This window comes from Buteo buteo, chromosome 21 (genome assembly GCF_964188355.1).
Source record: "Buteo buteo chromosome 21, bButBut1.hap1.1, whole genome shotgun sequence".
Classification (NCBI taxonomy): domain Eukaryota; kingdom Metazoa; phylum Chordata; class Aves; order Accipitriformes; family Accipitridae; genus Buteo; species Buteo buteo.
The window spans coordinates 18,646,486-18,670,815 of NC_134191.1; the positions used below are offsets into that span (position 1 = coordinate 18,646,486).

At 40.5% G+C, this 24,330-nt stretch overlaps 1 protein-coding gene across 2 annotated transcripts in view; it reads left to right on the plus strand.

Moving 5' to 3' along the window:
- Positions 1-1,772: 1,772 nt before the first annotated feature.
- Positions 1,773-24,330, plus strand: part of NISCH (nischarin) — a 32,207-nt gene continuing 9,649 nt past the window's right edge. The window contains exons 1-13 of one of the 2 annotated variants that reach the window (XR_012653882.1): positions 1,773-2,027; positions 7,678-7,761; positions 8,516-8,698; positions 12,044-12,092; positions 13,746-13,909; positions 15,444-15,539; positions 17,200-17,295; positions 17,869-18,021; positions 19,942-20,010; positions 20,479-20,664; positions 20,874-21,002; positions 21,458-21,571; positions 22,399-22,515. Coding sequence is in view for 1 of the 2 variants with exons in the window: in XM_075053517.1 (XP_074909618.1) it covers positions 1,941-2,027; positions 7,678-7,761; positions 8,516-8,698; positions 12,044-12,092; positions 13,746-13,909; positions 15,444-15,539; positions 17,200-17,295; positions 17,869-18,021; positions 19,942-20,010; positions 20,479-20,664; positions 20,874-21,002; positions 21,458-21,571; positions 22,399-22,507 (1,519 nt within the window). In the remaining variant the exon portion in view is untranslated. The remainder of the gene's footprint in view (positions 2,028-7,677; positions 7,762-8,515; positions 8,699-12,043; positions 12,093-13,745; positions 13,910-15,443; positions 15,540-17,199; positions 17,296-17,868; positions 18,022-19,941; positions 20,011-20,478; positions 20,665-20,873; positions 21,003-21,457; positions 21,572-22,398; positions 22,516-24,330) is intronic. The other variant, XM_075053517.1, reaches the window with a different exon arrangement.

Here is a 24,330-nt window from a genome sequence, read left to right on the forward strand (position 1 = left end):
CGTCAGTGAAGTCACCCCAAACAACACCCCGAGTTCCCTCTGGGCTCATCCCTGAGGCCCTGGGCCGAGTCCATGCAGGTCTGGCCCATCAGCCCAGCTCCTCAGCTCTGTATTTGTGGTGGCAACAGGCATGTTGGTCACAGAACCACTGCAGCGGTGCCTTGGCCCAGGGTGACAGCGTTCAAGCCTTCAGTAGCACATGGCGGCCACAGATCTCCACCAAGGGCTGTTTGCAGCAGGGAGAGGCTTCGGCCTGCCGCCAGCACTGCTTCCAGATGCAGATGCTCACGAACACGGCCACACCACTGCCAGGAAGATCAGCCCTCTGCAGACAGGGCCTGGCTTTGCCCTCTGCAGTTCAATCTCAAATGCCCCGTGCTAGTATGCACCTGCGTTGCACCTTCCTTCGTTGCCAGATCTGCACCGTGCGCGTTGCGCACCCCAGTCTGTAGCTGCCTTCAGCCAGCTTGGACAGGCCTGAACCTCCCTGAGCTGCCTGCACTGCAGTGCGCCGCACAGCCTAGTACTGCGCAGCGTGGTATTTCCCAGCACCACGCTGTACAGCACAGCATGGCACAGACACTGCACTGCATCGCACAGTACCGCAGGGCAAAGCACTGTGTTGCATCGCACAGCCCTGAAGAGCATTGCGCTATGCTGCACAGCCCTGCGTTGCACTGCACAAGGCTGTGTTGCCCAGCAGAGCAGCGCACAGCCCTGCTGAGCATTGCACTACAGCGCACAGCCCTGCTGAGCATTGCACTACATCGCACAGCCCTGAAGAGCATTGCACTACATTGCACAGCCCTGCGCTGCATTGCACAAGGCTGCGGTGCCCAGCACAGCAGCGGACAGCCCTGAAGAGCATTGCGCTATGCTGCACAGCCCTGCGTTGCACTGCACAAGGCTGCGTTGCCCAGCAGAGCAGCGCACAGCCCTGCTGAGCATTGCACTACATCGCGCAGCCCTGCTGAGCATTGCACTACATCGCACAGCCCTGCGCTGCATTGCACAAGGCTGCGGTGCCCAGCGCAGCAGCGGACAGCCCTGAAGAGCATTGCACTACACTGCACAGCCCTGCGTTGCACTGCACAAGGCTGTGTTGCCCAGCAGAGCAGCGCACAGCCCTGCTGAGCATTGCACTACATCGCACAGCCCTGCTGAGCATTGCACTACATTGCACAGCCCTGCGCTGCATTGCACAAGGCTGCGGTGCCCAGCGCAGCAGCGGACAGCCCTGAAGAGCACTGCACTACACTGCACAGCCCTGCGTTGCATTGCACAAGGCTGCGCTGCCCGGCGCAGCAGCGGACAGCCCTGAAGAGCATTGCACTACACTGCACAGCCCTGCGGTGCATTGCACAAGGCTGCGGTGCCCAGCGCAGCAGCAGACTGCGCTGAAGAGCATTGCACTACCCTGCACAGCCCTGCGCTGCATTGCACAAGGCTGCGCTGCCCGGCGCAGCAGCGGACAGCCCTGAAGAGCACTGCACTACATTGCACAGCCCTGCTGAGCATTGCACTACACTGCACAGCCCTGCGTTGCATTGCACAAGGCTGCGGTGCCAGCGCTGCACCCCGCAGCCCTGCAGCGCCTTACGCTGCCCGAGGCTGCCGCTGGGAGAGGCAGCACGCATGCGCGCCCCCCACCCCTAAGCCCCGCCTCGATGGGCCGTAGACCCGCCTCTCCCAGCGGCAAGCCCCGCCCCCAGCGGCAGGCCCCGCCTCCTCCTCCGCCGCCGGCGGCTGCCCAGTGAAGAGGCGGCGGGCGGGACGAACCGCACCCTGAGGGGGGCGCAAAGCCAAGATGGCGGCGGCGGGAGCGAGGGCCGGGCTGGGGACGGGTGCCGGCGGCGGTGGCGGCAGCAGCAGCAGCCGGAGAGGAGCGGTGACGGCGTGAGCGCAGCGGCGGCCGGTCCCCTGCGCTTCTCTGCGGCGTCATGGAAGCGGCGGCGGGGGGCGAGGACGGCGAGGAGCCCCCGCGGGAGGCCCGAGTCCTGGGTTCCGAGCTGGTGGAGACCTACACGGTGCGGGGCCGGAGGGAGGCTGTCGGCCCGGGGCCGGGGGGGTCCCGGGGAGGCGAGCCGGGGGGAGGCCGTGAGGGACGTGCCGGGCGGCGGGTGATGGTGGCAGCGGCGGGGGGAGGCGGGGGGGAGCGGGCCCGCCTCGCCGCCGCCTCAGGCAGCCTGCGGGGTGCCGGGGGAGCGGGCTGAGGGCGGGCTTGGTGCCGCGCTGCCTCCTGCTTAGTGCCGCCGTCTCCCTGCCGGCTCTGAGGAAGCCGAGCAACAGTTCTCGGCCCGCTTTGGTACCCACGCTAAAGCCAGAGCGAGAATAATTTGGCAGAAGTTTCCGAGCGGTTTCTGCCTCCGCCGAGGGGCGCGTGTTCTGGGAAATCGGCCCCGAAGGCGGGCAGGAGCCGGGCTGCGGGTCTCGGCTGGTGAAAATCGCCCCCCCCCCCCCACCACCACCCCCGAGCTCCTCGCAGCTCTGGCCCTTTGGGAGAGCCGGTGTTTTTGTGGAGGCTGTTTGCAAGTGTCGTGTTCTTCTTGTCCATGTCTATTTATAGAGATACATGCATGTATATGTGCATATGATTATGAAAAATTGTTATTGAGTAAACATAGCTTTTCAAGCTGGACTAAGTATTGTAGGAAACGTTTCCTTCAGGTGAAAATACTGTAAAAAGTCCCCTTTGAAAAGCCAACCTTATTTTCAGAGGAAATAAGATAATTTGGGGTAGACAGTTTTTCTCTTACCCTACCAAAAAAAAAAAAGGAAAGATTGTCAGCAGCATTTTTGTTTGGGGAGGGAATTAAGTATAACTTGTTTTTTAACTGGCTGCATTCTACTGAGTTAATTGGTCTGTTTTTCAGGAAGAAGCTCATCATAAAACAAACCTCAGCATAATTGCAGACAGAAAACATCTCAACCACACCACCCTTTAGTTATATAACTAAAAATGTTTTCTGCTCCTACCTTATTTTAGTGTGATTCGAATGATTTTTTTTGTGTGTGTGAAATGCACATAATGTCATTCAGGTTCCTTCCTGAGGTAGGAACCTAAAAGAGAAGGGGGAGCAATGGTCTAGAAAGGTAGCATTTGTAAAGTTGTGTAATAGTTACAAGTAATATTTCAGGTTACTGCCTCTGAAAAGGTACCCAGAGAAAACAGAGCAACAGGAGAGTGATTTCTGAGTTTTTAATAGGACAGAGCATTTACACAGCTGTAGTACATGAAGTGCCTAACTCCTTTCCAGTTGACAACCCTTGAAACATCATTGTGTAGGAATGACTGTCAGGTGGTGAGTAGCCATAATTACAGACAAAAATGTAATGAGTGTTCAGTGAAGGAGTTTGTTAGAAGCTTAAAATAAATTCTTGAAAATTGCTTCAGCTCTTTATGTTAGTTACATGATGTGTGTTCACAGAAATGATACTGCTGCTGCTGTTGAGATATTACCACTGTGTGTGTTAGGATGTGGTTCATCCCCCAAGTAAGTTTGTTTTTGCAGTTCCTGATCAGCCGAGAGGCATAGTGAGATGTGTGTCATGGTGACTGGAAACTTCGATTTCAGGTGTGAACCAAGACTCAGCAGTGTTAATGTTGGTGTTGAGAATTTTCATTAGTATTTTGCAATACCAGTGAATGAGAATTTCAAGTGAATTTACTTGAGAAAATGTCAAAATGTTATCTGCTCCCTTATTCCACTGGTGGTTATGGACACAGGAGGTGAAACGTTAGCTACTTTGGGGCTTTGGCCTGCAAGCTAGTATTGTGGTACAGCCAGCCTTTGGTAGTACCATTCATTAATTTGCTAGATTGAGCTGTAGTTCAGGTGTATAACTTTGCTGCAGGTAGTATTCAGCTGATAGTTGGGGATAACATTTTAAGCTGCTGCAGCTAATCCCAAGGAAGCTTATTTTTTTTCAAGGCCAGCTTTCTTTTTTAATGATTATGGTTCTGGCAATGCCATGCTATTTTAATGCCGTTTTTCTTGGGAGCTTTAAAATTAGCGTGTTTGAAAGGCAAGATTTACCAGTATTTGGTCCTACTTTGATTCTCTTGCTGCAGAAGGAGTCATTGCATTAAGCTTACCTATATGTAAACCTCCTAAAACTTTTAGCAGGACTCCAAGCCTGCAGCCAGTTTGTATGAGATAGACCCAAGCCATTAGAAATGTAGGAATAAATCTTTAAATGAAAACAGAAATTTTACAAAATTATTCACAAGGTGAATGTTTTACAAAAATTAGCATTTGTGTTTAGTGTTCAAAATTAGATTAGCAGCACCTAAGGACGTGATAAAGACCTTTACCAGCATAGAAGTGAAGAAATTGGATAGTGTAAAAGTCAGTCAAATCTGGTAAAGGTGAGAAAGGAAATACAGCAGTACCAAGCTGCATCTTTATCCATTAACATGTAGTAGTCAAGACGGCAGTGGTCTTATTTACATCTTTGTTTTTTGAAAGAGTCGTTTTTCTTTTTGTGTGTGTGCTTCCCGTTGTACTCTGTATTTCAGAGCTCATAATCTCAATAGAAGGAGACTTATTTTAATGACATCCATTTGACAGCTGTGAGATTAAATCCTCTAAAATATATCAGGGAGGTCCATGGTTCTGTGTAATTTTGAAGGCACTTTTGAAAATGTGATTCTTGTTGGAGTTGTTTAGGGTGGAAGGCAAGGTATGGGTAAGTCCAGCAGGAAAAAATACTGCACTTATTGATGTTTCTTTGGTTGGGTTAGAAATGTATGAGCACTTTTACTAGGTATTTCTCCTGCATGTGCTGGTCCAGCTAGATGCTGACTGAAGACTGGCTGATTGCTGGAAGGCCTCAAGGCTGCCAGTGCTTCGTTTGTTTCCTGCTATGCATTTGTTTGGCCTAAAATTGCCTTCCTGCTTTTCCTGTCTTTTGCAGCTGTTTTGAATATAAATACTAGTCTTGATATTTAAGGAAAATACTGTGGCTTCCTTGAATGGGTGTAAACTGACTACTTGAATGGGTGGAGAGGAGGAGATGCAGTTGCATCACTGCTCTGGAATTTGGGACCTACTGGCTGCAGTCACACCTGTGTCCCAGGCTTCCTGTGGTCAGCTCTGCCTGTCATCGGTACTGTCAAGACAACAAGCACCTCACTTTACAGAAGTATGAAGTTAGATGAGGGATACTGTAGAAATGCGAGTTTTCCATGTAAACTCAGATGGGTGGGTAAGTGACTGGTTAGAAAATCCTGAAAATATACAGCACTGCAGATATGCAAAACACTTTTACAAACTAAGAGTAGCCAAAATGACTGATTTATAGAAAGATGTACAAAATTTATTACACAGCAGAGTTTGGTAGAGACACAGGGAGGAGGAAAACCTGTGAATGTAAACACTTTTGCGTTTTAGCTCAATAGAGATCCAGTTTATGGCATAAATAAGGGCGGAGATTTCACATGGTGTATTTGTCTGGGAGACAGTGCAGTGTGTGAGAATTTCCTCTCTCCATGTATGCCTTCTAGCGTTTGGTTTGACAGGTAAGCAGTTATTGAAGAATCTTAAACTGTCAGCCTTGTCATATTAGTGCACTCAAATTTAATTGAACTTGGATACCTGACTTTTTTAGAAACTTAGGGGTTTTTGCTTATTGAAGCAGGTCTTCGGAGCACATAAGCATATTGCATTTATATTTATTCTTTGAGATAATGGCAGCTTGTGGATTGATATGAAATCAGTTGCTGTAATTCTGTGTACTGATGCTGTTTGAGGGGTGAATATGTACTGCTGGCTCTGGCTGCTTTCTACATGGGCAATGCTATGGCTTTTTAAAGACTTAATTTGAGGAATTGTATCAGTGCATGTAAACACTCATTTTAACAGGTGTTTTCCTGACCAGACTATCCATTTGGCTCGGTGCTATGTTTCTAGAATTGGTCGGTGCTTGCTGTTTCAGCAAAAGGATGCGAAACCTTTATTACATATTTACTCTGACTGTATTGTATACAGAGAGAAGGGGCATTCCTTCCTTGTCTCATAAGCTGGGAGCTGTGAAGTTTACTGTGTTTTCAACGTCTAATCTGAGGTTTTATGCATTGTATACTCAGTCTGCGTTGCATTTAGCCGTAATGCTTGATCTGCTATAATTTAGCACAGTCAGCTTTTAAAAAGAACTGGTGGTCTTACTATGGCTTATAAATGCAGTACTACTTTAGTTCTAACTTTAATCTTCTGGTTTCTTTGAGTATCTCCTTGCTTTCCTCAGGGTTATGAGGAACACTTGAATGCTCAGGTTATTCCTGTTCTAATTTGTCACTGGCACAGTGAATAATCATGATCTGCTGTTTCCCAATACAACATGATGGGAAGGCAGATGCATGCCTTAATTGAGACTGTAATTCTGTGGACGCATTCATCTGTGTTTTCAGTACTCATCCGAACACTGACGTGTCACTTGCTGTATGCACTAGTCAGACATCTTGATTCAGTTCTCTGTAGGACTTGGTTTTTGTTCAGCAAGCCAGTGTCAGATGCTTACAAAAATATAATTGGTATGAGATACAGTTTGTCTCTTAAAATGCAAGTGCTATTCTATTTAATGTTTGGTATTGTGCTGGTCTGTACTAACAATAAGTGAAAACTGTCCTTTTACATAACAAATTGAAACTGTTGATGCTTTTTGTTTCCTCATGTGGGTTTAGCAACTAGATGTGCATCATTCTCATAGCAGCTATGAGTCAGGTCTGTGCGATCTGTGGTAGTAAGCAAGTTCGCAACTGTATTAAATGCTTTCAAGATTTGATTGCGAATTGTTTTGGGTTTTTTTTTTCCCCAAGGAGTATAGTTGCATTGGATAACACAAGTTATTTAATTTGTTATTTTCAAGTAGCTGTAGAACTGGTTTTACCGAGCCTTGCTTGTTTTCCACTTTGTTTTATTTCGTACCTTTAAAGTTTCTTTGGGATGGCTTGCTTCTGGCATATCCAAAGGTAGATTGTGAGTTTCCTGCAGAACCAGTACTGTTCATTCTGCAAAGTCACCTGCAATGAGAATCTTGAATTGTTTGGTACATGCATGGTTAAAAACACTTAGCTTTGTGTAAAGAAAAGTTGGGTTGCTTTAGATAATTGTCGTGATTATTTGGCCATGATTGTAACTCTTGGGAAGCTGTCTTGTGTGCTTTACCTTAAAAGGAATAAAAGAGTTAACATCCAGCCAACCAAAGGATTTGTCTAGATTTCTGAAGGGTTAAGCCTCCAAATTTCTGCTTAACTGTGAAGCGACAGCAGGATGGTTGCCAAGTTCCTCTGCCTGTTGTGGAACTTAGTAGATTGAAGAAGGGATGCTGCTGTCTCAGGGTTGTGGATAGCTATGAATACCAACATAGCTAGCAGAAATCTTCAGAAAAAGAAGTAGCTTAGAGATTTTGGTTATTAACCTTTGGGCTGCAAAAATAAAAGCCATTTCTTTACATGAAGAAACATCTGCATGTTTTTGTGTGTGGAGCAGCCTTGCAAATGACATTAGGCATCCTATATCAGCAAACTCATCTTAGAGTTTGGGTTAGCTTTCAGTTAACTATGATACTTTAAGCACGTAGAATCACCTTATAGTGCTACATTAACAGCACGTCTCACAGTCAGCTTCTCTAAGACAAATGCTTTGCAGTGCACTTACTTTAATTTCTTCTTTTCAGGTATACATTATTCAGGTCAGTGTTGGCAATCATCAGTGGACAGTCAAACACCGTTACAGCGATTTCCATGACCTGCATGAAAAGGTAAAGATATTAAAACTGTGGCCTTGGTCTCTTACAAAACATTGTGCAGTTTGTATAGTTCTGTTGTATGGGACATAAATTCTTTCCTCAATAAAGAGCAAGAATATCTGCCAGATACCATCTGAACTGCAGACTAAATCCTTTTTGTATGAACGATATTACTTGCCTCTGTTACACTTCTCTCTTGAACTGGGGGAGGTTGGCCTGGACAACTTCAGCCTTAGAAGCTTGTATCAGAAAGAGTGGAGTTCAGGCTAGAGTCATTAAATGTTTTGCCAAGAGTGATGTTTATGATCAGCTGATCTGGTAACAAAAAGCTGCATTGGAGCAAAGACTCTCTTCTGGGAGAGGTGAATGGTAAAACTGTCCTTAGACAGTAGCATGGGGTAGTTACTAACCAGTGCTGATTAAAAACAGCAAGTGAAAATGAGGGAAAGTCCACTATAGTTGACTGGGCTGCTTTCTCAGAAAAGCACCGGTTATTCTGTTGTTTTATCACCTTAGTTACATTCAGCCATGTGGTACTGTGAATGATTCTTCCAGAAAACACTGTTGTTGAAGTTCTCATTATTTTGTGATAAAAAGTTATTTCTGAAAATACCTAATAGTTTGAGGTCAATAGCTAAATTTACTGAAGTAATTTTATTTTTGGATCTTACCAAAATCAGGCAACATATTTTTAATGTGTTCTATTGCATCTTTTGTGCATGTTCAGATGGTGAGTTGGGTAGTAACTCTGGTCTTTGTCTTTCAGCTTGTTTCAGAAAAGAAGATAGATAAAAATCTGTTACCTCCTAAGAAGATTATTGGAAAAAATTCCAAAAGCCTGGTGGAGAAAAGACAAAAGGAATTAGAGGTCTACCTGCAAACCCTGCTAGTCAAGTTCCCTGTTACTACTCCAAAAGTCTTGTCACACTTCCTACACTTCCATTTATATGTAAGTTATGTTTTTAGCATATGAGATGGAGGCCTAAATGTCTTTCCCTAGCTCTCTGACTTGTGAAGATTCCACACAATTCTCTCCAAAATAGGTGAAACTACTCTTTTTCAGCATTTTGCATAATAAAACAAACAAAGCATATTCTTAAGATTTTTGACACCACTTTTTATTGCAGTAGATACTGTGCTGGTGTGTAATATGGATAGGGACTCTAAGAGGAGAAAATAAATGCTGGCAGGATAGTTGGAAGCTGTGAATAAATCTGAAGCTGAATTGGTTGTTAGGCTGAAGTCAATAGTGCTGGCTCTCCAAAGGAGCATTGCATAATTGATCCACACACACTCCTACTTAGTGGTTAATGGTTAGAGCTGTGGTTCACACTGAAATACTTTCCAGTAACCCAAATGAAGAAAAATGGTGCTTCTCCATGAGAAGTACACTGATGGAGTGGCCTCTGGAGAAATATCTCCAGCCAGCAGACAATGTTAGGGTAAAGGGTGCTTGAAGTGAGAAGCAATGGCTCGCTTTCATGTTCAGATTGCAATTTGTTTGTTCATCTCTTGTGTATAATTAGGCTTTTTTGCAGTATGGCATCATGTTGTGAGGGAGAGAATGAACTTCATAGAGGAAAATGCACCGGAGAACTCAATGGAAAGGAGGAGCAGTAATTGCTTTGGGGTGGGATGTGCCAAGATGGCCCTTCATGGTTTCATATAAAGGCTTCAGAAATGAGTCACAAGTGGTCCACTAGGTGTGTTAATTAAGTTTTAGCAACAAAACATAACTAAACCAGGTTTTTCTATGTGGACATAATTATCCTGGTGAGACTTTAGAGTTTGACTTAGATAAACAGTGGAAGGTTTACTTCATAGTGTTGCTATTGCCCTGCAGATTTGAGTGAGAAGCACTAGTTTGTCAGGATAAGCCTTTTAAAATGGATTAGAGTTTTTAAATGTATTAAAAATGCATGTGATAATGTAGGGACAATTCCATTCAGATGGAGCAAGCTTCCTGATCATTCAGAAGTTGCATAATTTTTCTGTTCTCTGGCTACTCTGTCTCTTAAATGTCTCTTTCATTAATGTTTCAGTGCTGTACCTTCAACAAAGGTTTTTATGCAGGCAGAAATTCTTCCTAGTCCCTCTCTTGTTTTTCAGTTAGACCTTTTTTTTCTCTTGCTGTAATATTTATCCTTTTTTACTTTTCCAAAGAGCTAGCATTATTTGGATATGAATGCTTCCCTGTTTCTATGCTGTGCTTGTGTATTACAAGCAAAGTTGTTGCTTAATCTGCATTTCTTTCCTTTAGGGGAGTCTGGCTTGAGGTATAAACTCGATTGTTTTTGCTTGGAACTTTAGACTACTTTCAAATATTTACAAAAAAAAAGTTAGTTATTCAGCAGAAAAGCTAAATATTTACCACAGCAATTCTACTGGAAAATAACCTTCCTGCAGAACTTTGATCTTATTTTAAAATATTTTTGTTACCAGACAGCCCATGTGCATGCTTGAGCCATTATAGTCCCTAATATTGCTTCATTAGTTTATATAGGAAGGCTGCGATATTTTTTGTCTATGCTTATTTGTAGTATTTCCAGTAGGGATTATTTAACTTTACTTCCCAGGTTAACAGAACTAACTGGAGTAGAAATACCTACATTAAATACATTAAACCCACTTTGAAGCCTTTGCATGTCACAGGGAAAAGCCAGGTACAGCTTAGCAAGGAGAAACAGTTGCATGTGACAGCAATGTGGAACATCGTTGTTACTTTGACATTGAATAGGATGTCTGCAGTGATACGGGGATGCTTGTTTTGTTGCTCTGTCTTATACTTTGTCATCTTAGAAGATTTTATTTGTTAACTTACAAAGAGAAGCTTTTGCAAGAGAAGAACTGAGTACCCACAGACTGCTGTTCAGAGACACCTGCAAACAATGGACTTCTATGGGTTTGATGCATATAAGTAGTTAGAGCTAAGACAGAGGTCTCTTGTAGACAGAGGAATAGAGTTGCTTTTTTTGCCTGCTAGTCACTGAACAGTCCAAGTCATAATCTCATTTCAATTATAGATTTAGAAGAAATTTCTGCTGTGTCCCAGAAGATGAAAGAGATACAGAGTATAGTTTTCAATTAAGTCTGTGCGTGTCAGATGAATGTAATTGGCTTATTCAAATGATTCAGAATTGTTGAATTTTTTTTGGAATGCAGCTTCTAGCTTGTTGTTCTCAAAACTGGTGTGGAGGCTTTGTTTGTCCTCAGTGAGTGGGGTTTCAGTTATACTAAGAATGTGCTTTTCTAAAATGCTTGCCTCATCAAATGAGCTGAACTGTCCGGTGCAGATGTCCTGTGGATTTATTCCCTTGTTATGAATCATGAGGGATTTGTCAGCAAAGTAAACTCATTAAATATTCATTTTGTGATGATCCATAATACGTTTATCCTTTGCGGCTACCTTAAAATGAGATGCATGTGTCTAGGGGAAGCTTCACCATCTCAAATAGTTTTATTTTGTTCTTTTTGTGGGCCTTAGAGAGAACTGTTGGCAATGTTCAGAACTATTTCTGGACTTCCACAGAGCATTTGGGTTTTGAGAGAGAGAGTATACAGAGAAGTATGCCTGTATGGGAAATACTGGTACTGATCTTTGTGCACCTTCAGATTCAGAAAGAACAAATCCCTGCATTGTTTTCAGCCTTTTTCTTTCCTTCTAGAGCTGTCAGTGTCTGGAATGGAGATTGAGCACCTAGGTAGATCCAGGAGGGTGGCAAAGACGTAGCATGGGCAAAAGGGGCTTTTGAATTGCTCTGCAGCAAGCATAATAGAGTTGAAGTCCAGAAGACTAATTACTTTTTATATATCTCTTCTTCCCTGTAGACCTGTTAATCTAAAGTTTTCTGTGCATTAGTGATATTTTGAGGAAATGTTGAGTGATTGATGCATTAGGTTAGTCTTAATGTTAAAATTTGAAGATCACTATACTTGTAATAGTTTCTTCAAAACAGAGCTTTCTTTCAAGTTGGGCTAATGATGGCTAGTAATAGTTGCTCTAGTTGCTGTTGCCCTTTTCTAATATATGCAGGATGTGATTATTTAAATGTAGTTCAGTATCTTCCAGGTTGGAAATTAAAATAATATGAAATTAAATAATTTCAGGTCATTTTTATGAAGTATTTTCAAGTTACAACGAAATCCATAAGACACGATCACAGTTGATTTCTTTATAAAAAAAAAAAGTCCTGTGCCACAGCAAAAAAGGGAGACTTCAGCAAAGGTACATGTTGAAAAATTGGAACCATAAGTATGTAAATAACACTTGATTACAACAGTTTATTCTTTGCAGGAGATCAATGGGATCACTGCTGCATTGGCTGAAGAGCTATTCCACAAAGGTAAAGAACCTGCAAGAATTTAACTGGGAATGGTTTCCTCTATGTACGTGCATTCATATACCTGTGATTTTGAATCTCCAGGCAATGAGAGATGAATTTTCCATGTCAGACTATGAGATTTTTTTCTTCCCCTTCTTTCTATTCACCTTTTTCTTGCTGTTTACACTTTGATTCAAGCTGCATTTTGGGAGGAGCTGTGACAGAAACAAAACAGAAATTGGTGAATTTAGGTTTTGGAAAGGGCCTACTAGTCTGTCCTTAAAGGATAGGATGTGGTACTGGTGATCAGAAGCTTTTGTTAAGCTTTCTGTCTTGGTATGTTTTAGTGTAACCTGTAAGGAAATTTGTTTTATATCAGTGAGTCATGATACAGTGTGTGTTAAATGCAAGAGGCCAGTTTACATATCTAAATTAATATTGTTCTTCCAGAATTCAGGAAACATGAGACCTTCTGGTCAGTAAATTAAAGGATGGCCTTTTCTGAGGCTGGCAGATGAAAATGACATGCACTTACTGTAACTGCAACAGCTTTGACTGGTTCATTAACAGCAGGAGGCATGTGAAATGATTAACCAATGCTAATTTTGTTTTGAAGGACATGCTAGATGCTACTGTATAATTGCAGTTGGCTGAGGTGATAGGTGATGCATTTTTCAGCATGCCATTTCAAACTGTTCTGGCACAAAATTAACTTTAGGTGAAGCCATTTCAGAGGGTCTGCTCAGCAAATTTTGGAACAATTTTAAGGAAGATCCTGAAGAAATCTTCTCTGACTTTGTAGTGCCTGCAGTCTCACTGATACCAGAATCATTGGTGTATGACTGCTGTATATTAGTGTAGCCTTCCAGTAATGTGCAGCTGGAATCTTGGACTTGCTCCCACTGAAGCCAAAGGGAATCTTACTCCTCAGAGCATTTCTGAGAACTCTGCTTATCATGAAAGCTGATGCTCTCTTGTCTATGAAGTCAAACTGATATCCCGAAGAGGAGAAAGATATTAATTCCATATGTGTGTGTTTTGACTGCTGTAGTCCATGTTAACTCTTCTGGTGCCTTCAGAGAGGCTTTTGGATGCTGTTTCCCACTGTTCCTAGAATGAAATGGGATTGTAAAAATATTATCAGATAATGCATTTCCTGTTCTGGGAGTTCGCGTTGATATTAGTGTGGTGAAACTCCTCATACTTTCCAAGAAAACATACTTGCTACAGTTCTGCATTTAGGCAGCGTAGCAAAAGATGTAAGGCCTGGTTTTTAGATGGCAGGCACTGCTTTTTCTGAATAGAGTAAGTCCTAACTGCTATAGAACTTAGGGATATCTCAGAAAAAGTTTAGTATCTCTTACATTATATAAATGAACCTTGATTCCAGTCCTGTTAAGGTTGAGGGAAATTTGCCATTAGTTGTGTTAGGGGCTTCAGGCTTGTATGATGAGTGCCCATTTGAACACCTATGTTATTTTGGTGTTAAAAAAATTCTTAATTCAGCTGTTGTAGTTTAAAGTGGCAAAAAGGACATTGTTTTGGTACCTCAATTATGAGCTTAAAGTATAAATGACAAACATCTAATCTCTAACATCAGATCTTCCATGTAACACTTATTCTTTTGTAACCATTGCAGCATTGTGTTTGATACCATCATACTCTGTTTTTCAGGAGAGCAGTTACTAATGGCTGGAGAAGTCTTCACGATCAGACCCTTGCAGTTATATGCTGTCACTCAACAGTTGCTACAGGGGAAGCCTACATGTGCTAATGGAGATGCCAAAACAGATCTAGGTCATATTCTAGATTTCACTTGTAGACTCAAGTATTTAAAGGTGAGCTATACTTGCACAAATACTGGAAATGTTGTTTCTACCAGACTGACATGATTCTTAGCATACTTTTGGAGTCTAGTTTGAATGCACAAGAACTTTAAGGATAGTAAACAAGTGTAAGCATTTGGAAGTCAATGTTAAGCAGGTGTTTATTGTCAACCTTCAATAGCATACAGTTCTCTAACAAAGATGTTGATTGTCTGATGTGGTCTCTTCAGCAGCGCTCTCTGTAGAGATGCAGTCACAGAATCTTAGTGGGTGCTAGCAGGAATAGAGTGATAGATAAATACTATTCTCTTCAACCCTGCATTCTTTGCAGACACTGTGCGTAGGCCAGTGTATATGTATACATACGCATACATGCATATAAATCCTGTCCCCTTTCTCACCTTTGACCGTATTTGTTAGTTTGGGGTTTTTTAACTTTCAAAAATCTCAGTTTCATAGATGAGATGGCCCTGAATTTCTAGCTAAAATACCATTTCAGAATAAATGTAAAATGGCCTCAGAACAGATCATTTTTGTCTGGAGCCAATTTTTTTTCCTACCAAATAAGTGGATTGGAAAGACTTTTCCTGAGTAATTTTTTTAACACTGCTTGCTATAGCTCAAACTCTTTTTAGCCCCTTTCTTACAAGAAGAGCTTCCTTTTAACTGTGTGGTGTGTTCAAAGGGGAAACAAAGTAGTGGATTGGGGGAAGCTTCACTGGAGTACTTAGGAAGTTGTGAAAGCAAAACCACAGCTGTGCTTGTATTTCTGTGGATCTTCAGTTGCCTTTGCCATCCTCTGTGTATAGAATACTCTGAACAGAGGATTCTCTGGCTGGAGAAGAGCATATCATTTAGAAAAATACCCATCTTCAGAATTTCTGGCACTTCTGAATGCTTGTGAGTGGGCACCTTCAGACCTTATAAGATACATATGAGACCAGAAAAAAACCTTAGATATTTCTCCCAAAATTATATTCACAAACATAAATTAAACCACCTGTCTCTTACACTGTTGACATGCTCTGAGGCCAGAATCCAATGACCACATGGAGATACTAGATGCATTTTTATTAGATGTGTACCAATGTCTAATGTTTTCTTCAAACTCATCTTGTCAATGCCTTGAACTTCATCCCCTGTAGTGGAATTGCAACTGTTCTGTCTTGGAGGATCCAGATGTTTCAAGGAAATTGTTTTTAGTGAATGCTGCTCTGGCTTGGTCAGCTGAAAATGAAGCCTTGGTCAGTCTTGCCTATGGTATCTTTTGGGGTTGGTTTTTTTTTTTTTTTGCATGCCCCATGTGCTACAAAATACAAGCACAAGGTGGCAGTTCAAGTTCAGTGCACTTAGCTAGAACAACTACAATCTTTTCCTGAAGAGTTAATTGGCAAGTTTCATGAATAATTCCACACTTGAAAAACTGGTTGGACTTTGGCTGTCTTTCCAAGATGCTGTATTTGTGCTATTGCCTGTGTAAGACTATCTGAAATGTGGACAAGTTGGATTATGTGCACTGACTCTGTTCTTAAATGTTGATTACTAGGTCACTGGAACAGGGGGACCTTTTGGAACCAGTAACATTCAGGAGCATCTCTTGCCTTTTGATCTGTCAATTTTCAAATCGCTTCATCAAATAGAGGTATGACTGAGATACTGCTCATAATTTTATAGAGGCTCTGTGAATGCCAGTCTGCTGCATGTCTCAGAATTGTATGCTTTGATTTGATGCTAGAATTGGGGACTGCAATGTTTAGAAGGGCTGTTTCATTTGTGAAACAATGTTTGGGGTTTTGTGGGGTTTTTTCCCACAAGTCTTGGAAATAAGGATGTGAAATTTAAATGTTTAGAATAGCTTGTACTGTGTGTGTCAAGAAGAATGTGATTTCCAGCATGTACACAAGACCTAAAACAGGGTGGCTTTCCATTGCCGTGAAGATCTAACAAATGGGTTTTAATGGGATCTCTTATTACAAAGTACTTTTTGGAAAGTGCCCAATATTTGTGAAAATGTCCTGACATTAAATTTGCTTGTGGAAGTATGCTTTTGGGTATAGTGCTTCTTGCTTGATAATTTGCAGATTTTTCCATTGGTCTACTTTCAGTGTGAGTGACAGGGTTTCTAGTAGAAGTTATTCAATGAGTATTTTATGAAATACTTTTCTGACCACTTTGGATCTTTCTAGAGAGATAATATCTGATTTTGTCTTGCAGTCTGTACTCTGTGTCCACTTTTGGTAGATGCTGTACCTCTTCTAGTATATGAACACAATTGTCTTATTGATATGAGACTGACCTGGTTAAAAACGGAAGTGGATTTCTGAAGTCTGTGATTTATTGACATTTTATTGTGGGAAAGAAACTACAGTGGACTGAAGAGTGGGAGAGTCTAAGATACTGCAGAGATCATATTGCAGAATAGTATCAATTTTCCCCTTTCCTGTGTGCATAGATAGTTTCAGGTGTAGCTTTGCTTCATGTGTGGGGAAAAAAAAGGGCTTTAGTCTTGAAGACTTTAGTAATTGTATGTTTGTGAAAAGTTTTGGATTGACTGGCACCAGACTGACATTTTCATCTAGTAGTAAATAATTCCAAAAATTAACAGTGTTAATCTGGAAAGAATATTTTTTTCAAGGGTGGCAGGAGTTCTGTGTCTCAGTTTAGTGTGGTTTCCCTGATACACCAGCAAATGTGCCAGTTGTGGTTGCACAGTGTGTGACCGTCTACAGAGAAGGACCTGGTTGCTGGACAGAGGCTGTAGCAGACCTTTGGTGGTGTTCCAAATTGAGCTACAGAAAAAAGACTTTGTGATCTGAAACTTAGTCTGTGCAGTTAGCTCACTAGTGTATTAAATGTTTGGATTACTATCCTCACTTCCTAGGCATTTCTTTTTTCTTACAGTAAAGAACTTACAATACCTAAGTAAATGTGTCTGCAGGTAAAGCCATAGCTTGAAATATTTCTTTTTGGTAACAGTGAAATACTGTGCCCTGTTAAACTGCCTGGGTAGTTTTACCTTGAAGAATACATGGGGCAGGTAGAAAGGCAATGGAGAAGAAGCTTTGTTCAAATAAATGTTTGAATTTCACTTTTCTGTAGTCGTGTCTCTAATGTCTTGCTTTAGCTTTACCAAATGTTGGTATTTCTGACCTGATAATCTCAGGAAATTTTAAGGGAGTGCTGTAACTACTTTCCAAATTGGTAGAGAATCTGCTATTGAAGCTTTTAGCTGCCTCTTCCATTTCTCATATTTGTCTGTTCTAGCATTTCTGACTTTGTAGTATAACTATTTTTTTAAATAGATCAGTCATTGTGGGGGAAAGCTTATCAAAGGGCTGACTTCATCAAAACACGCTCTGGCCACAATGAGTGTTCGATATTCAGCAACATCAATGAAGGTAAGAGTGAGTTCCTACTTCTGGTGAGTGTTCAAAGCACCTGCAAAAATAATGTGCCCATTGTGGAAATTCCATTTGGAGTCCATGTACTTCTCTGTACTGCTTGTTGCAGGTTCTTCTTTTAAAACCATGGAACTGAAAGGGTTTGCTAACCTTTCAGAATCTCAACTTTGAGTGGAGAAAGTGTTTGTGTGTGTCCCTTCATAGGGACATTTCTGATGCTTTTATTGGAATGTATGCTTCTGTTACTCCTCCAGAACCAAATGCATATGTCTTATTCTTTTCTCTGGGCTTTGATTTGGCAAGGGATATCCAGTACCATAATTTTCACAGTCCCTCTGTTCTACCACATTCCCCATTTGGATTGGCTGCTAGTGTTGGAACTCCCTGCCTGTAGATCTAAAATAATTCTGACCCAGTCAGCTAACATTTTAAGACTTACAACTTTAATCTAGGTGATTATAAAGCTTAGAAATCTTCCTTACTTACATAAGGTTGTTTGGACTGTTTGCAAAACTATTAGCTTCCAATGAAGATATAAGCATAATATTTTAGTGTGCTTGTCTTAAATAGGAAATCCTGGTGCCTGAGGCCTCTGAGTTTGATCAGTGGGAGCCAGAGGGTGCAACTTCAAGTTGTCCAGTGACAGCAGTTATCCCAACTTGGAGAACTTTAACAACTTTGGATATGAGTCACAATAGCATATCTCAAATTGATGATTCAGTGGTAAGAAATTTTTTTTAATTTGTGGAAAAAAGTATGACTGATCTGCTGTGGTACATTACACAGCAGGTATTTTGCATTTAGTTTATATATCTTTTTTCTGAAAGATTTTCAGCTGTACTTACTTCATGCTTATTAGCTATGCAAGTTAATGCTTAGGAGATTTTTTCTTTTACTACTTTGATATTTGTCCCAGTTTGGGCTGGGATAGAGTTAATTTTCTTTCTAGTAGCTGATATGGTGTTGTGTTTTGGATTTAGTATGAGAATAATGTTGTTAACACACTGATATTTTCAGTTGTTGCTAAGTAGTGTTTATACTAAGTCAAAGATTTTTCAGCTTCTTGTGCCCAGCCAGCAAGAAGGCTGGAGGGGCACAAGAAGTTGGGAGGGGACACAGCCAGCATGGCTGACCCAAACTGGCCAAAGGAATATTCCATACCATGTGATGTCATGCCTAGTATATAAACTGGGGGGAGTTGGCTGGGGAGGTTGATTGCTGCTCACGAACTAACTGGGCATCAGTCAGTGAGTGGTGAGCAATTGCATTGTGCATCACTTGTTTTGTATATTCCAATTCTTTCATTATTATTATTATTGTAGTAATTCCATTCTTACTACTATTACTATTATTATTTTCTTTCTGTACTATTAAACTTTTTATCTCAACCCGTGAGTTTTACTTTTTTTTTTGCAATTCTCTCCCATCCCACTGTGGTGGGGGGGATGAGCGAGTGGCTTAGTTACTGACTGGGATTAAACCATGACAGTATTTTTTTTGCTAAAGGAGCAAAGTTTTTTTATTCTGTGCTCTGTAAGCAACGCTTCCATGAATACTGACTTTTTGAAACACGCTTTTACTGTTTGCATTGCCCTTAGGCCACTTACAAAAGTTGGGGGTTTTTTTTGTGTGGTGTGTTTTGGTTTTTTTCTTAAAGAGCAAAACACCTCTTCAGCTCAACTTTGGAGTGTTATCAAGGCTGAAGCTTCCTGCATATTTAAAAACTTGTGGCTTGCTGGCAGCTGCCTTGACATCAAAACAATATTGAAGAGCATGGAAACAAAATTTGGAGTATTTTGCCAGTACCTTAGAATTACATTTTGTAAATCAGTTATTAAAAAAAATAATCTAGCATTTGTTACTAGAACATGTGTTAAATATGAACATGATTTTTTACTTGAGCTATTCTTGTGAAGCAGGAAGCAGTTATGTCTGTAGCTAGACATACATGGTCTAGACATAGACTAGAGATCATGGACTTGGAGTGCAGTTTTCTTGTTCAGGTTTTTTTGTGATGTAGACTTAGGGTGTTTCAGGTCTGAGTCCAGGCCTTAACTACAAGGCAAATCATTGGTGAGATTACAACCAAAATGAAGTGGATGCAAATACGTTGATGTCAAAATTCCGCATCAAATTCAAGGTTTGAGTCCTCCAAAAATTAAAGGCTTTCTGGGTTGAAGTGCATTTTTGAGAGGTTTGTGTGACCTTGTAATGCTTGCCTAGTGTAATCAAAACATGGAAACAAATCACTCAACTTATTCTGGTTTTTGGTACTATCGTCTTTATCCATGTTCCTGTGTAACATAGAAATACTTGTTAGATAAGACGGAAACACCTATTAATGTGTTTGATCTATAGTTAATGGGTCTAAACTGGGAGCAACTTGTCTTCAGTGAGAAACGGTTTCAAATTAAAACTTAACCATGCTCCTCAGAGTAACCTGGTTTTCTTAAAAGCAAGATTCAACTCTTGTGTTGCACTAGGTCATACAGAATACTTTTTTAATACCAAAAGCTGAGAAGAGAGGCTGTGCATCAGATGATACCTTTCCTTTGCTTGTTGGTCAGCTGATAGTGAAGGAAGTATGGCCTGATTTATAAGCTAAAATGCATATAACACATGCATTTTTTTCTTGTCTTCTAGAAATTAATTCCAAAGATTGAATTCCTGGATTTGAGTCACAATGGGGTGTCTCTGGTGGAAAATTTACAGGCAAGTGATGCTTTTGAAGGTGACTTTTTTTTTTCGCCCAGACTTCCTGAGACCTTAGAACACAGATTTTTCTTGCTTTAGAATTTTGTTGCTCATCTTTCTCATGGAGAATGGTTTAAGCCCAAATAGCTTATCCTCCATAACATCAAGTACTCTTTTAATGGTGCGCTTCTTACTTGCTCTGGATATTTTAATTTCTTTGCCAATACTGACATAAAACATTTAGTTTTTAACTAAATTCATTCACTGCCAGCTGTATCTGTGGGTTGGTAAAAATGTAGTTGAGGAAGGTCCCTTTCTACAAGCTTGAGGCTGTGTAATCAATAATTTCATGTTCTTCATGCTAGGCAGTGTCCAGCAAGAAAACACTGTTGCACAAAAAAAATGAACAAGCCATAATACAATGTCTTTGATATTGTTTAATTTTAATGAATTGGTGTATGACATGGATTTTCTGTGCTTTTGTAGCATCTTTACAACCTTGTTCACCTAGACTTATCCTACAATAAGCTTACATCACTAGAAGGTGTTCACACAAAACTGGGAAACATCAAAACTCTGAATTTAGCAGGAAATCAGCTGGAAAGGCTGTGTGGTCTTAACAAACTGTACTCGTTGGTCAACTTGGATCTGAGCAACAACAAAATAGAACAGGTAACTGTTGATTTTCAGTGTTGAATTGTGCAATGTCTTTCATTCATCACAAGCAATGTCTTTCAGTGGGTGAAACTGCAAATAAATAAAAGTGGCAGTAGTGATTTTTTTTTCCTGCTTATTGTATGTAATTTATGCAAGAAATGCTCAGTCTGTATGTTCATTTTCATTTAGCCAATCTGTATTGATCCTTATTCCAAAACTTTCAGATTGATGAAGTGAAAAATATAGGAAACCTCCCGTGCTTAGAAAAGGTGGTCTTATCCAGCAATCCATTGAGCATCATCCCTGATTACCGGACCAAAGTACTTGCTCAGTTTGGGGACAGGGCCTCAGAGGTAAGCCATGGTGCACTTCTTCCTTTGAAGCTGGCATTTGAAAAAATCTTTTTTAAAGCCTGGTGAGGAAAGTAGTGTGAATGTTCCAAAACTTGATGAGTTTTAGTTTAGTGTGTGTTGGAGAAGGTCTTTAGAGAATGAAACCATATTAACATTATTCAACTATGCTTCTGGATCTAAATGAAGGTCTACCTTGTCTTCATTGGGTAACAGTATGTTAATATTGAAACAGAGCTGTGCTAGAAGGGTGTTAAGCTTACCAAGCGTTTCTGAGTTTGCACTGAATTCCTATCATGTTAGAGCAGGGTCTAATGTGATAATTTTTTGTGTAATGGTTACAAAGATGCACATAGTTTGCATTAAGTGAAGATGATTTTTGATTATTACATTAATAAAAATAAATTGCAGAGCTGCTTTGTTTTCAACATTTTTTGATGTTTTCACATTTTTTTTAGGTCTGTTTGGATAACATAGTTACCACAGAAAAGGAACTAGATACTGTGGAAGTGCTAAAAGCTATTCAAAAAGCAAAGGAGGTGAAATACAAACTGAGCAACTCTGATAAAAAGGTGAGTTTTTGGTGCTGTGAGAGGAGTAGAATGCGCTGTGTACAACAGAAGCTTACAAAAAGACTTCTACAAATTAGATCTAAACGGAATTCATTAAACTTTCCTTAGCGTTAAAGGTTTTATGCTTTTTGTGCTTTAAAGTTGTATGAACTTTTAGTGTTGCCTCTTTCCTATTTAGTTTTCAGTGTAATTTCAGTAATTATCTGACCTTCCTTTTTGCGCTGGCTTAGGACAGGGGAAGTGAGAGGAAAAGATAAAATGACTTAATGGTGTACACAATGAATATGCAGTTGACCTTAACAGCCATATTGTGCCTTATGCAAGTATTGTAGGGGTGTGATTTTACTGCTTATGTTGCAGAGTACTGAAATGACTTTCCCAGACTTTCTTGTTGTGGATATTTAGCAGTGGGAAAGAATCAGAAATCTGAATCCTCCTTGCCTTCTTTCTTGTGTGTCTGTGTGCTGTGTAGTTGGTTAGTCTTGTTTTAGTAATAAACTTACTATCACAACCTATCTTGTCCCAATAGTGTCCCTGTTTTCATTCTCTCATGGTTTGTGAAACTAGCTGCTAGTTTTGTCAATACAGTGATTAGTCAGTGATCAGAATGACTTCTCTAAATGAATTCTTAGTGGGATTCCACTTAGTGTGAAAATAGAAACTTCAGAGGATGTGATGCACTCCCCCCCCCCAAAAAAAAAAAAGCTGGCATTAACTTTCCTTTTACTAAAACTGAGAAAGCTTGTGTAGACTTACTTTAGTTCAGGATCTAATGTGTCCTGTGTATTTAGGTTTTTTCTTTAATCACTGCATACTTTCTTTATTAGATCAGTGAGGACTCCAGGCTCACTGCTGCCAGCTCCAAATCAAACTGTTCTTCTCTTACTGTTCGTCCTTCCTCTCCCTCTCTGCCTCGTCCTGTCAGCTCCAGCCAAGGTAATCATGTATGTATCGTGCTGCTGGGCTGAGCCTCTTGGTTCTGCTTTTCTAAGCTGCATTGATATACATGAATATTATGTGCATGGATATAGGGCTTATCAAGACAAAGCAGAAAGACCTGGTAGTATTGGCTTAGAAAATGGAAAGTTGTATGTGAATCAGCAAAACTGACCTGTTGTTCGCTGTAGTGTTAATTAACTGTAGTGGCAGTTTGGGTACAGGACTTCTTTTACTGTGCCATCCTGCAGAAATCACCAGCAGAGGACTATGTATCTTTTCCTGGTTTAGATACACGCCTTAATGGAAAACTAGGGCATGTATAGACATGTTTTAAAATTGTTTCTCTTTTTGGTCTGCAAAATGTGAGCTCAAGCAGCATATATTCCATTATTGCTTTTTTGCAAGAGCTGCATTTCTATCGAACCAGAAGGAAGATAGAAAAAGGAGATGAGTAAAAGACGGTTGTGGGATTAGTGTTCTGGCTGAGCCTGTGATTTCAGCACATCTGTTGTGCTCTACAGCACCTGCTAACCTTACCTGAAAATTTTTTACTGTGTGCTTCAAATAAGATTGTCTGTTGCATTAGGAACTTAGAAGAATGGCTTATCTTTCATCTTTTGCAGGGAGCCCGTAAGACTGCCTTATGTGAATAGTCGTTTGTGACTGAGAAGAACAGATAAAGATACTTTTTTTTTTTGCTTTTGCCTAATAAAAACTTAAAGTGCAGTAGGATATGAACAGTGGGAGAAGGCTTCGTAACCATTTAAAAGAGCAGGGATTATATGCTCAATAACATGGGGTGGAACAGCTTACTCTTACCAATAAATTGGTGGATGGGGGAGAGAAACGTGGCTGAAAAGCTTCATCTTTGAAAAAAGTCCATTGCCATGATTTCTGCAAAATCAGTAGACGTTTCTTAGTTCACTCTATAAAAATTAAATTGTTCTGACAGCATTGTATTAAAGGACAGACAACTTAGATACCGATTTAGTTGCTACTTATGTACATCATTTGCCTTCATAGTCCTTCTAGATCACTTAATCTGCAGATAAAATGCGTTTTTTCCAAAATGAAGTCAATGCTAGCTTTAAAGTATTAAGCATTTAAGTTACAGGATTGAGACAGTTTGTCTATGTAACAACATGCAGTTTTATACCAGACTGGCTGTAAAAATGCATGCTAGCAATCACTGTTTAAAAGCTATTCATCAATAGTCTTTTTCTATTACAGTAAATGTTTAGGAGCAAATGAGTCTTGGGAGGAAAAAAAAAAAATCTAGATCTTTCTTTCTGAAGTACTTGGGAGTTTTATAGAAAGACTGGTATAAGATTCAAGGTTTATTTACTGTAGTCCTTCTCCATAAGGTTCCTTTAGTAGAATCTTGGGGAAGGCTTTTATAAATAGTGGGAAAATGAGGACTAGGGCAGGCTATTTCTCAGCTTTAACAATAGAAATTGATTATTTACTACATATTTAGCTATTGAGGGTTGTTTTCAAAATACTGATTTTGAGAAATCTATTTTAAAAAAATGGAAATATGCTAGGCAATTAGTTTCACTTAGACCTTAAATCATAAATAATGGAATTAATTTCCTGATATGCTATTTCTATGAATTGTTTTCTCTGCAGTTTTTCTAGACACCATCTGTTTCCGTTACATATTATTCAAATTAAATGTCACTAGCAAATGGCTTATGGAAAAAGATTAAATATTTATACAGGAAACAGAAAACCAAAAATAATGCTGTCATGTTCTGTTTTTCCTGTTAATCTGAGTTTCCTTCTTGCTAACACAGTATTTTGTTCAAATAATAAATACT